General features: G+C 44.0%; 1 protein-coding gene across 3 annotated transcripts in view; it reads right to left on the reverse strand.

Moving 5' to 3' along the window:
• Positions 1-13606, reverse strand: part of PPIG (peptidylprolyl isomerase G) — a 48521-nt gene that overhangs the window by 27576 nt on the left and 7339 nt on the right. For all 3 annotated transcript variants that reach the window (XM_061608560.1, XM_061608558.1, XM_061608559.1), the window contains 2 exons: positions 3153-3231; positions 2920-2994 (listed from right to left, as the gene is read on the reverse strand). In XM_061608560.1, coding sequence (XP_061464544.1) covers positions 2920-2994; positions 3153-3213 — 136 coding nt within the window. In that variant the 5' untranslated portion in view covers positions 3214-3231. The remainder of the gene's footprint in view (positions 1-2919; positions 2995-3152; positions 3232-13606) is intronic.

A 13606-nucleotide genomic window follows, 5' to 3' on the forward strand; every position in this document is an offset into this window, starting at 1 on the left:
TCTTATAGGGTAAAACAGAAGTACAACAGTAACTCTGCTTTTGATCTCAGACACTTCACTTGTCCAAGCATATAAAATAAAAAAACGTTGTAAAGTAATACTCACCAACAAAAAAGAACCCCCTTATTGCCTACATTTCACTCAAATTTTAAGAACACTGGAAATGAATAGCATCTGTTCCAGCACAACTTCCATATGGTGGCCAAAATCCAGGGAATTACTTTAGATGTGCGTAAGAGCTTGCACACACCATATGCAGAGTCTGACTTTTTCTGCCACAGCACAAACTGCTTTGAAACTCTCCTGAATTTCTTAAATGTGAGGAGCTCCTATTCAAGAAATACAATTCCTGATGGGCATGTGGATGTAGTGGCAAGGCTGTCTGGACTGTGACCAATGTGTTCAAACCTTGGATGCTAGTCAATAGTTAGTATAGAAAGCATCCATCTGTTTCACAGAAATAAAAAGCCATGTTTCACACATGGATAAACTACAGGTGGACAATAATTTTATCTGTACCTTCTTTTGCATATACTATGTCCACAACAAATTCTATTAACAACTCAAGCAGTATACCCAGTCAGCCTACACCGAGGTCTGGGAAAATAATAAAGCACTTTTTCAAGCACCTTTGAAAATTCTGCCCTAAATAAAAACATGGTCCGACAAGACGGTTCTGCATTTGCACAGTGCATCTTCAGTCTCTGCACAGATATAGGGCCTGTGCAAGTTTACCAACAAACATTTGAAGAACTCCAGTTACAGATCAAACTGTCTTTTTAAGGTAAAGAGAAGCCCTTCTATAGAAATGTGATCCATAACTAGCAGAGGTTCTAGTTCTCTCCTTTTCCTTATTTCCTCAAACCCATGCACTGCATGAGCCATGAGATGGAATAGAAAGTTCAGCAGCAGCCAGGTCAGAAGGTAAAATCACAGGTGTTTGCTGTGTAGCAATAGAGGAGTGGAGGGAGTTCCTACCCTTACTGTTAGGATGTGGTAGAAGGCATTGCAGCCAGCACCGTGCAAATGCTTAGATGCTGAACACATAATCACCCTGCTGATGCAGCAGCCTGCACATGTACTGGAGCAACTATCCACTTGCACACTGCTGGCTGCAGCACATCCATCAACTAATGGTAAGAATGGGAAATCCCTCCCCTCCATTGCCATGAAACAATGATTGGCAGTTTCACTAGCTACAGCTAGTAAGATTTAAACTTTTCAGACCAGGACCCACTGTTAAGCCCAAACTGTATGCGACCGACTTTCTTATTTTTAAATTATGTATGTCTGCCTTCCTCTTTCTTTTTACAGGGTGACCAGATGTAAAAGAGAACACAACTTCTGTACCTTTAACAGTTATGCAGAATGAAGAATTATGCTAGGTACAGTTTTTCTTCATCCCGGCATAAGTCACACCTGCCAAAATCCCCAAATTCACTCATCTACACAATTGCTGAAGCTATAGGAGCCCTGTCCTTTTTTGTATCTGGTCATTGCTTTTCTCCTTGTCTTTTCTCACTTTGTATGAAAAAAATCTAAATAAACAGTGATGGTGGTGGTACAAGTGCAACCCACCTTAGGCAGGGGTGTGATCCACTTGTGGGTCCAAACACAGCAGTTAAAGACTAACAAAGTAGAAAATAACCCTCAATCCCAACTTCATCATCCACATCAATATATTATGTAAAGCTGTGTTATTTTACATTCACGTTCATGGATAGCAACGGTCTACAAATCATCAGATGAACCATGACAGTATATCCCCTGCCATTCTTTAGGCTTGGGAGAATGAAACAATTCTCCCTGGCCTGGTACTAAGCTTGATCTGGACAGGGATAGCCTAACTTCAGTTGTCTATGTTCTGGTAACGTCTAGGCTAGACTACATGTGGCTGTCTTTGAAAATGGTTCGGAAACTGCAGGTGGTGCAGAATTCAGTGGCCAGACTGTAGACCGGGATAAGCCAGTCTGCACACATAACACCAATGCTGACAAGGCTGCACTGGCTATCATTTAGTTCAATTCAAAGGCTGGTTTTGATCTATAAAGCCTTAAGTGGCTCAGGACCTCAATACCTCAAGGACCTTGTATGAACTGACCTGGACCCTGTGTTCATCATCAGAGGCCCTTCTTCATGTGCCCCCTCCATCGGAGGCTCAGAGGGTGGCAACACGAGAACAGGCCTTTTCAATAGTGGTCCCCGGCTATCAAATGCTCTCCCCAGGAACACATGCCTGGCGCCATCAATATCCATCTGTAAGCATCAGGCAAAAACGTCTCTCTTCACCCAGGCATGTCCCAGTTATTCTTTTTATTATTTGGTGAGTTTCTAAGTTTTTACTGGCTGTTAGGCATGTCTGTGTTTGGCCTTTACTATACTGAAGCGTTTTAGATGTTATTGATTTTTTTTTAATCTATAGCCACTGTTTTAAATTTCAGTATTTTTTAAAATCTGTTGTAAGTCACCTAGAAACTGCTTCATATTAGGCAACTAACAAATAAAATCATTCATTCATTCATTCATTTATTATTATAATAAAATCTTTGGAAGCACTCAGACAGCATGAGAGGTTTCACTGCTTTCTCTGTGTCTCCAAAGCTCAGCACATGATCACAAAATAGCAAAGCCAGCAATGATCACAAACATGGGCTGGCTACCAAAGCCATTCAAAATTTCTAGGATAGCCATAAGGAATTCTGTGTACATGAATTTATACCAAAACACTATAAAATTGTGTATGAAAATGTATCTTTATTTTTGGTATGCAAAGAGATGAACACAAAGTCTTTCATTCATGTTATAATTCATTACCATAACTTTTTTTTTTTGGTGTACCACTTGGAGGATCCAAGAACAATTCAATCTAGGTTAGCTTTACATAGCAAATTATTCAAGTGAAGAAAAATATGTACAAACCTGTACAAAGGCAGCGAAAGTTTTCACATGTCTTTGGGCAAACATCTGAAAATAACTCAAAGACAACTCTGCCAGCTAAAAAAGAAAAAAAATGCATCAATAAAATGTTATTGTGTTTAAGTTCACTAAGCCTGAAGGTTGTGATCCTTAGAATTCACTTGTGAATAAGACCCACTTATTGCAACTGGATGTAGTATGTGTTTTAGGATTTAGGGCAGAAGCATCTCTCTTACCAGGTGTGTTGTTGATGGCTATGTCAAAAAAGCAACGAGGTCTCTGGCTTTTCACTCCCATGGCTTCAAATTTTGAAGACTGTTAAACAGAATTACAAATCATAAGTTTTCTATTTGCATGTAGCAAAGAAGCGAGTTTTGTTAAATTTGGAAGCTTTTAAAAAGGAAACTTCAATCATGGAACACTAAAACATAGATAAGAAATTAGTTTTCTTTCTTCCATGAAGAAATAAAGATGTAAGAACAGTGACACTTGTGAGCACAATGACTATGATTGTTCTCATGGTCTCTAGATGAGCAGGTCACTGAGTGTGGCAAACATGATCACAGGGGGGAAGCTCAAACCACATCGAATTTAACTTCCAAGCTCTTATTTTACCATGCTAGGGTTTAATTACAAGGGGATAGATGGAAGGGAACAGTAGGGATATTGCAGAAAATAAACACTTGGTACCTCCCCGTCTCCCCCAAATCATTCTTGGTTACTTATTCCAGGAATGTATCTGTCTCTACCCAACTAGCATCAATAGGTTCAGAAGCACAGCACAGCAGATATTCTAGAAGATGGCACCATACGCTAAAAGAGTAATTTGCAATTGCATTTTCTGTTTAAAAAAATCAGTTTAAAATTATCTGGAGAATTTTCTAATATCTTAAATTGATTGGGATCTTGATTTACCATTTTTGTATAATGTTTCTTTAGTAAACAAAGCTTTAAAGTACACCATATCAGTTTTACATGCTGTATAAAAATCTCATTTTTTTCTATTTGAAGTTTTAAAGTGGTTCAAATATTATTCAAACATATTCAAATATTTACTTGGAAATTATTTTGATTAGAATATGAGAACTGTTAGCATTCTAAACTGAGCATGCCCAAAGAACTGTGCATTAGATATGTATCATCATCTGAAAAGTAACAATGTTGAAAATGCCCAATTTGGCAATTCATTATGTTATTCTTTACTATACTCTCATAAATGGGAAATATTTTATAGAAACATGTATCAGGGGAAAATTTTCTACCCTACATCATTACTAGTATAATCCTCAAATCTACACCCAATGTAAATAGCTGTACCTTGAAAGCGCTGGAGCAAATGCATAGCTTAATTATGGATTTCAAAGTAGTGACAACTTCTGCTGGATGCATTGTCTGCCCCAGTATCATATCTTGTAATCTCCCCTAATTTGATCTTCCCTTTTTCTTGCCTGTATTCATCACTGCCAAATATTGACATTACTACACACTTGAATGCTCCATGTTTTTAAATTGTTTTTTAATTTTTTTAATTGTGTTTTTAAATTGTTTTTGTGTTTTAAAATTTGTGTATTTGTTTTTAATGTTTTTAATTGCTGTAAACTACCCAGAGAGCTTCGGCTATGGGGCAGTATATAAATGTAATAAATAAATAAATAATAAAATAAATCTCTGCAGAGGTGGGTCCCACACATGGCTTCATGCTGCAGGATTACAGCAATGCTCAGAAGGTAATGTACTACATAACCAAGTTTTATAATGCAAAAGGGACACTTATAATGGAAAATAAATAATAAAATGTAGCATGATGGTGCCAACCTGTTTACTAAACAGTTTTAAGCATAAATAAATGGTTAAAAATAAGGTCTATAAGACTATGGTTTGGTTCAGGTGTCAATTATCCTGGCCCTAGATAAAATAAATTTGTTGAATGCATGAGCTTGAGTACTCCTCACCTCCTGTACCTAGCACTGAAGAACACTTCCCGGTTTGCAAAACTAGTTTCCCATGACACCTAAACATGAAAAGAACAAAAACTGCCTGCCCAATATAGGTACAGTAGGGCCCCACTCATACGGCGGGTTATGTTCTAGACCCCAGCTGTAAAGCGAAAACCGCTGTAAAGCAAAACTCATTGAATAGAATCGCACGCAATGCCCGAAAACCACCATAAAAGCGGAAGAAGCGCCGTATGAGTGGGGCTTTAATATAATTGCGACCGCTGTATTAGCGAAGCGCTGTAAAGCGAAGCCCTACTGTATTACGTCACTATATGGCATGACAAGCTCTGTTGGCATGACATCATGTACTAAAATATGTGAGGGCAGCACAATACAGTTGTTAAGGAATTTCCCAGACTGGGGCTACAAGGGTGGACAAAGAAGTCAGTACTGGCTGAACATCAATACTGATTTGTTCCTTTGAAAATGCAAAATTGAGAAAAATTTTGGTCAGTATTTTAAGGCAGATTATTGTAACTAGCTATTGTAACTAGCTATTACTGAAACTAGCTATGGGCAATGAACTTTTTTAGTTTGGTTTTCATCAGTCTCTTCATCAATTCACATTTCCTGAAGATTTAGATTCTGACGTTATAATATCAGGAAAACAGCAATTAGGTGTTAAACATCCTGGCCCATATCAATGCAATCACTTATATTTATTGAAGCACCCAAGAGTAGATATACTAGCCACTTTCCACCACCAAAATGTACACTTCCTTACCAAGGCCTAGTACTTAAGTCTCTTGCAAGTTCTTCCAAGACTTGGAAAAGCTATGTTCATTCTTTAACAACAATGTCTAGATATCATAGTTAACTATATGATCTCTTTTGCAGATAATAAACAGCAAATACTTGAAGCAGCTTTTTCTGAAACCACTTTACTCTGTGGTATAAGAGAACTTTACTGCTAAGATTTCTCTAAAACCCCTGTATATAGGAGCCGTCTCCATGAAATAGACACAAATATTAAGGAAACCCAAGGTCTTTAAGAATAAATGTTTCAATTGACATCTTCACACCATTAATTTGATTTATATAATTGAATCCATTTACGATACTGAAATTTCTACATAGAATTTTGTAAATTTTGGTACTGAGTGACAGGGAGGATAAGACAAAACAAGGGGAAGGACAGAAAACTGTGTAGAACACTCCTCATGCCTTTTCCTCTCCAACTACCAAAGGGTTAATCAGAGTCTAACGATTAGCCACTACATTTTTCAAGTTTTTCTCTTAGTCAGGAGGAATGGACCATTGGTCTCACCTGAAGGGTGATTTTCCTATGAGTACGGACATCACAGCGGGTGTTAGCTCCACCTATCGTGCGAAGGCAAGAATGTCTTTGAAGTCAAGACTAGGGGCGTCAGGCCCCTCCCACTCTCCAGTTCATTCGCAGCGAGTCTAAGGAGAAATATCTAAAGATACAAGAACAAGGCCAACCGGCCTGGCAGCAGGAAAATAACACAATAGTACCATGCATAGTAACATGACTGCAACATAGCGGTATAACAGAACTAGAAGTCTTGACTTCACTCTTAAATTTAAATATAATAGCGTAACAGTAATATATAACACATAAGAAAATACATAGTCATCCTCCAACTGGGAGGGTCGTGATGTCCGTACTCATAGGAAAATCACCCTTCAGGTGAGACCAATGGTCCATTTTCCCTATGAGTCCGGCCATCACAGCGGGATGTACCACAGCAGCCCATACAGGGAGGGACCACCCACGTGTTAATCCTTATTAAAAACCTGTTGTAACACTTGTCTGCCGAAAGAAGCGTCAGCAGAGGCATAACGATCAATTTTATAATGCCTTATAAACGAGTGTGGGGTAGACCAGACTGCAGCCCTACAAATATCGGCAACAGGAGCATTAGTGGCAAAAGCAGCCGAAGTGGCAGCTGACCTGGTAGAATGAGCCGTTATACTAGCTGGAACTGACAGCTTAAGGGACTCATATGCTAAAGTAATGCATGCCCTTAACCAACGAGATAAGGTAGAATTAGATACTTTATGCCCCATAGACCTTGGATGAAAGGATACAAACAGAGACTCCGTTCTTCGAATCTCTTGGGTCCTAGACAGGTATGTCTTGAGAGCCCTCCGAACATCCAACGAATGCCAAGCCTTCTCGAGCGGATGGGTAGGATTCGGGCAAAAGGAAGGTAAACAATGTCCTGGTTGCAATGAAAAACTGAATCGACCTTGGGACGGAAGGAAGGATCAGTCTTCAGCACAACAGAGTCCTTATGGAAGACGCAGAGGTGTCGAGCAGAAGACAATGCGCCCAACTCTGAAACGCGTCTGGCAGATGTGATTGCGATCAGAAACAAGACCTTGAAGGACAGCATACGTAGGAGCACAGACCTGATGGGTTCAAACGGAGGGCGTTGCAAAGCCTGCAGAACCTTCGGCAAACTCCATGAAGGGAACCGATGGACAACAGGCGGAGAGCGTAGGGCGACTCCCCTCAAAAAGCGTTTGATGAACGGATGTGAGGAAATATGATCTCCAGGAAAGGACACTGAGAGAATGGACGACAGAGTGGACGCATGTCGACGTAGAGTGTTGGGTCGAAGTCCCATCATAAAGCCGCTATGAAGAAATTGCAGCACCTGATGCACAGTGGCTTGGGATGCATCATGGTGGTGGGACTGACACCACTTGGAGAAAGCCACCCAGGTATGTTGATAAATACGAGTGGTAGATGGTCTTCTCGAGGCCAAAATAATATCAATCACTGCGTCAGACAGGCCAGCTGACCTCAAATGTCCCCGTTCAAACGCCACGCTGTTAGATTGAGCCAAGTAGGGTCCAGATGCAGTACTGGACCCTGGGATAGAAGGTCTGGCGTTACTGGAAGTGTCGAAGGATCCATCATTGACATTGCCAGAAGATCTGAAAACCACGGTCGGCGTGGCCAAAATGGTGCTATCAGAACCAGCTGTGCCCTCTCGGTTCGCGCCTTCCTCAAGGTTTTGGCTAACAATGGTATGGGAGGAAAGGCGTACAAGAGACCGTCTGGCCACGGTGTTGTCAGAGCATCCACTGCTTCTGCTGTTGAGTCCAGGTATCGGGCAAAGTACCTGGGAAGCTGGCAATTGCGACTGGAAGCAAACAGGTCGACTGAGAGGGCGCCGAACCGACATTGGAGACGATGGAAAATGGCTGGATGAAGTTTCCATTCTCCCGGAAATACCTGTTGTCTGCTGAGCCAGTCTGCTGTCACATTCCAAATCCCTCTGAGGTGTTCTGCTTTCAGGGATTGTAGATGTTGTTCTGCCCAGACAAAAATGAGGGAGGCTAAGTCCTGCAGGGGACGAGACCTGGTGCCCCCTTGTCTGTTCAAATGTGATTTTACACACGTGTTGTCTGTTCGAATGAGCACATGGTCCAAAGGGAACAGAGACTGAAAATGACGTAGAGCTAAGTGGACAGCCTTTAGCTCCAGCCAGTTGATGCTTTGAGTTTGCTCCGCGGTGGACCAAACCCCCTGAACATACTGGGAGTTGCAGTGGGCTCCCCAACCAATGAGGCTGGCATCTGTGGTTACAACGGTTCTGCGGGGTTCTCTGAACGACGTGCCCTTGGAGAGGTGTTGAACCTTGGTCCACCAGCGGAAGGAGAGGCGCAGTGCGGGGCTCAAACGAACTTTGCGATGGTTGGTGCTGGCAATGTCCTGTTGAAAAGGCGACAGAGTCCATTGAAGGTGTCGAGTGTGTGCTCGAGCCCATGGCACAATGTGGATGGTAGAAATGAACATCCCAAGCGTTCTGGCAAGAAGCATGACGTCTGCGGATGTTTGCATCAGGGACCTTGCGATGTTTGTGATGGCAGTGATGCGATCTGGAGCCAAGAAGACCATTGCCTGCAGGGTGTCCAACATTGCCCCTAGATGTAGTAGGCGTTGGGTTGGTTGGAGATGGCTTTTGTCGAAGTTGACAAGCCAGCCGTAGGCCTGCAAAACATTGAGGGTGATCATTAAGTGATGATGAGCCAGCTCCTCAGACTTGGCCCGTATTAACAGATCATCCAGATATGGGTAGATATGAACCCCTTGGGTCCGGAGGTAAGCCACTAGGATGAGTAGCACCTTGGTAAACACTCTTGGAGCAGAGGAGAGGCCGAATGGCATCGCTCTATATTGAAAGTGCTGGTGGCCAAAAGCAAACCGAAGAAACTTCCTGTGAGCTATACAAATGGGCACATGGAGATACGCTTCCTTAAGGTCGATAGAAGCCAGGAAGTCTCCTTCATGCAGACTCTCCGTAATGGAATGGAGTGATTCCATTTTGAACCTGCGATATGTTACAAAACGGTTGACAAACTTGAGGTCCAATACCGCCCTCCATGATAAATCTCGTTTTGGGACAGCAAATAGGAGGGAGTACACCCCTTCCGACCTCTCAGTTGTGGGAACTGGCTCTATCGCCGCTATGTCCAAGAGGTGGTGGATAGCTGTCTGCATGATGTTGTGCCTGGCTGGTGCCCTTGGGCAAGGGGACGGATGGAATCTGTCTGATGGGGTTGCCCAGAACTCTATGGCATAGCCATAACTGAAAAGGTCCCTGATCCAGGAGACCGTAGTAAGGCGCAGCCATCGATCTCCAAAATTAAGTAATCTGCCACCTATGGGGAGGGCGTTAAGACTACTTGCGTAGGCGAGGGCCTCCCTTATTTGAGGACGATGAGTTGCCCCTGCGCCCTTGGTACTGACCTCTGCCCTGGAAGCGTCGGTTCCAGGAGCCCCTGAATGCGTTGGGATCATAGGATCTGAAGTCGCGGCCTCGTCCTCCTGGCCGTGTTCCTCGAAAGGGCTGGTTAGAACGGAAGGAAGGAAATCGCCTGAAGGGCCTGTGGTCGCTGTTCTTGACTGTGGTCAGAACCGGTTTGTGGGCGTCTTTTGGATCAACCAGCACTGCCTTTAGAGCTTCCTCGCCGAAGAGTAGAGATCCGGAGTAAGGAGCCCTGGACAGATTCAATCTGGCCGCTGAATCAGCTTGCCAGTGGCGAAGCCAGAGGGTGCGACGAGCGACTATTTGAGCCGTCATGGCTCGTGCCCCTAATTGAGTGGCATCCAAAGTGGCATCGGCCACAAAAGCTGCTATCTTACGCAATTTCAATAGTGCTCTTCTGAGGGCGACAGGATCAGGGTTAGCGTCCTCTAGAAGGTCATCCAGCCACATCATAGATGCTCTGGAGAAGATGGAGGCTGAAGCGGAGGCACGCATGGCTAGGGCAGTGGCCTCGTGATTCTTGCGGAGGGCGAAGTCTATTCGTCGCTCAGTAGTGTCTTTTAGGTGGGATTCCCCTTCCCTGGGCAAAAGAGATCGTGAAACAAGGCGAGCGATTGGTTCATCTATGCCAGGGACATCTAACTTGGTGGCAAAGTCTGGGGCTAGGGCGTAAAGTCTGTCAGCCAGGTTCTTGAAGCGTCGACCTTTGAGTGGATGGGCCCATTCTTCAGAGGCTAATTTGGCAATTGGGTCCGGCACCGGGATGTAGTGTTCAGTAGGTGCAGGGGATTTGAGGACCTTGGCCCCTTTGATAGCTGGGGCGGGCGAAGTTGAAGGCGCTGTCTGGAGACCAAGAGTATTAACTACCCTGTGTGCCAGGGGCTGATAGTCTGAGGCATTAAACAAGCGATATGATGTATCCTCCTCATGATCTGAATAGTCGCTCCAGTCATTTCCTTCAACGTGGTCATTGAAGGCTGACTCCTCCGCATACGAGGCTTCGTCAATACATCTGCCTCTGGCTACATCAAAGGGGTTAGGTGAACAGGAAGGGTGAGTTTCATGACACGCACGATGTTCCATGTTGAGTGGAGGTATGGCAGGAACTTGTGGTAGTGACTGCATTTGGGTAAAAAATGCCAGCATGGCTTGAAGTTGGGAGAGGAAATCAGGAGACAGCTGCAGCCCGGATGTGGCCGATGTATGTGCCTGAGGAGCTATTGGAACAGATGTTTGGGGCGGTAAATCGGAGGAAGGTTCGTTAGTCGAATACTGAGCGGGAAAGCCAACAAATTCTTCCTCGTCAGAGGAAGCAGCAGGGGAATGGAGAATATCGCTTATGTGTGCCTGAGGTGCTGTGGTGGTGGTTGGCACAGAGACGTAACGTGGGCGCTTTGGTTTGCTATGGCTGGAAAGATGTTTTGTCTTAGCCAGGGCTTTGGCGTGTCTGGTCTTAGTCGTGTTAGAATGTTGTGGCTTGGCTGTTTGTGGCATGCCTGGCTGATCTGGCACCATATGGGTTGATTGCGGCATGCCTGGCTGTTCTGCCATCTTATATTAACTTGGGTACAGTACACTGCCACGGAGGGGGCAGGATGTAAAGACCCGAACTGGCTCAGCGTACGACCGCGGAGGGGGTAGAATACACTGGCAGATGGCGGAGTGCACTGCCACAGAGGGGGCAGGATGCACTAAGGTATTAGCGTTAATATGTTATAGGCTGTATTTAGACTTAGCACACTCAGATTAGTGCTGTAGGCTGGGTTTCAGGCGTGGTACACGGCCCCAGAGGGGGCAGGATATACCAATATAAATCAGATTTAGTACAAGTCAGCCACTAAGATTAAGGCTCCAGCCTTGATAATACAATCCAGCCACTAGGATTAAAGCTCCAGCCTTGATAATACCATTCAGCCACTAGGATTAAAGCTCCAGCCTTGATAATACAATCCAGCCACTAGGATTAAAGCTTCAGCCTTGATAATACAATCCAGCCACTAGGATTGGAGCTCCAGCCTTGATAATATAATCCAGCCACTAGGATTACAGCCACAGTAGATTTGTGTGCAAGTCAGCCCTGTGTAAGTCTGTTTGCAGCACCACAGTAAATTTGTGTGCAAGTGAGCCCTGTGTAAGTCTGTTTGCAGCACGTATACAACACACATATGGATAGATAGCCTGCAGGAAAGGTATCCGATGGTTAATAAAGGGTAACAAAAAAGGCGGGAATTTTGAATTCAAAAAATGGCGCCCGGAAAAAAGGGCGGGAAAAAACGATCAAAAAAGGCGGAGAGAGAAGGAGCAATGGCGGCCGTCTGGGGACGAAGTGGGGGGAAGGGCTGCCCAGCACAGACTAGCAGGGGGAGCCGTGGGGCCGATAACCGCACTAGCGGCACCAAAAAAACCCCAAAAGAAAGTGCAGATAGAAGCCTGTGAGGGATAAGGCAGCAGGAGGCAAGCCGCTGCCGGCGCCGGGAACAGGGCTCTCCGCGGCGAAATAAAGGAGCGGAGAGAAAGCCGGATCGCCAGGCTCCAGGGATGCAGAACCCTGGTAGATTAAAAAAGGTTGGAGGGAGCCGCAGCCGCAGGCTCCCGCCTCGGAGAAAACGGCAGCCGCGGTCTCTTCAAGGGCTCCACAGAGCGCGACTTGAGAAAGGCAGAACCGCTACGGCAGAGAAAAGGCTGTGATCTCCCGAAGCTCAAAACGGCCAAAAAACACAGAACACCGCAGCCACGGTCTCTGTGGGGGTCGCCAGACAAGCAGGAGAGAGAACGAAAATAAAATGTTAAAGCCAAATCAGGGAGAACCGCAGCCGCGGTCTTTGAGGGAAAGAACCTCTAACAAGCAACAGAGGTAAGTGAAAGTAGGGAAAGAAGGACTGGGAAGACACACAAGCGACGCTGGGTTCGCACCCAGTCAAAACAAATAAACAAATACAAAAACAACTTAGCTAAATGCTACGCTATAGGATCTCAATGATAAATTTTCCAATCTTGTTCGTACGAAGGCAAGAATGAACTGGAGAGTGGGAGGGGCCTGACGCCCCTAGTCTTGACTTCAAAGACATTCTTGCCTTCGCACGATAGGTGGAGCTAACACCCGCTGTGACGGCCGGACTCATAGGGAAAATATAAAGTTTTTCACTTTAAAAATGAAAGCCATTGGCTGATTTCCATACAATATTCCTGTTTTATGCAACTATTATATGGAGCTTGCTCTGTTGTCCCAACTTTTTATGGTAGATATGGGAAAGAACAGGAAATCACCCCTTGGCCATTGATTGTTCATTACAGAAAATCAAACACACCAATGTGATGAAAGCTGTAATTTCTTATTCATGTTCAGGTACATAAAATTCACTAATAGGCAAAAAAAACCTTGCGGTTGAAGAATGTACCTAAAACCAACAGATATTTCTACCCAACTTTAAAACGCAGGGAAATTGGGCAGCTATAGTGAATGCACCAGGGGAGCAGGAGACCTGACCTCCTCTCTGAGATATTGGACTGCCCTACAAATTAGTCAAAATGCAAACACCATTTGGGTTCGTCTTTTACAGTCCAATCCACTTCCTGTGTAGCTTGCAAGAATTTGGTAACATGTGCCTCTGAGCATATGGTGAGCGATGGCAACACTTGCCATCTCCAAAGATGGAGAATTACATTTTTGTATGTTTGCTGGTGTTCTTTCCAGTGTTACTACTGTTTCTACAGAGAATCTAACCTAGAAAATTATATTTCTCTCATTATTCATCCTAGAAATCTGTGTCAAATTTATTTTTATTAATTTCAAAGCCCTTTTATTGGTCAATGTCATATGATGGTGAAGACAGCCTTTTGTGTTTCAAATTGCAGGTTATGTTCTATTTCTATTTTGGACGCATTAACAGTTCAATCTGAAACTGCAATTTGATGTAAAATCAGACAGATTACAGTATGTTGCTACTT

This window comes from Rhineura floridana, chromosome 2 (assembly GCF_030035675.1).
Source record: "Rhineura floridana isolate rRhiFlo1 chromosome 2, rRhiFlo1.hap2, whole genome shotgun sequence".
In the NCBI taxonomy this organism is placed as follows: domain Eukaryota; kingdom Metazoa; phylum Chordata; class Lepidosauria; order Squamata; family Rhineuridae; genus Rhineura; species Rhineura floridana.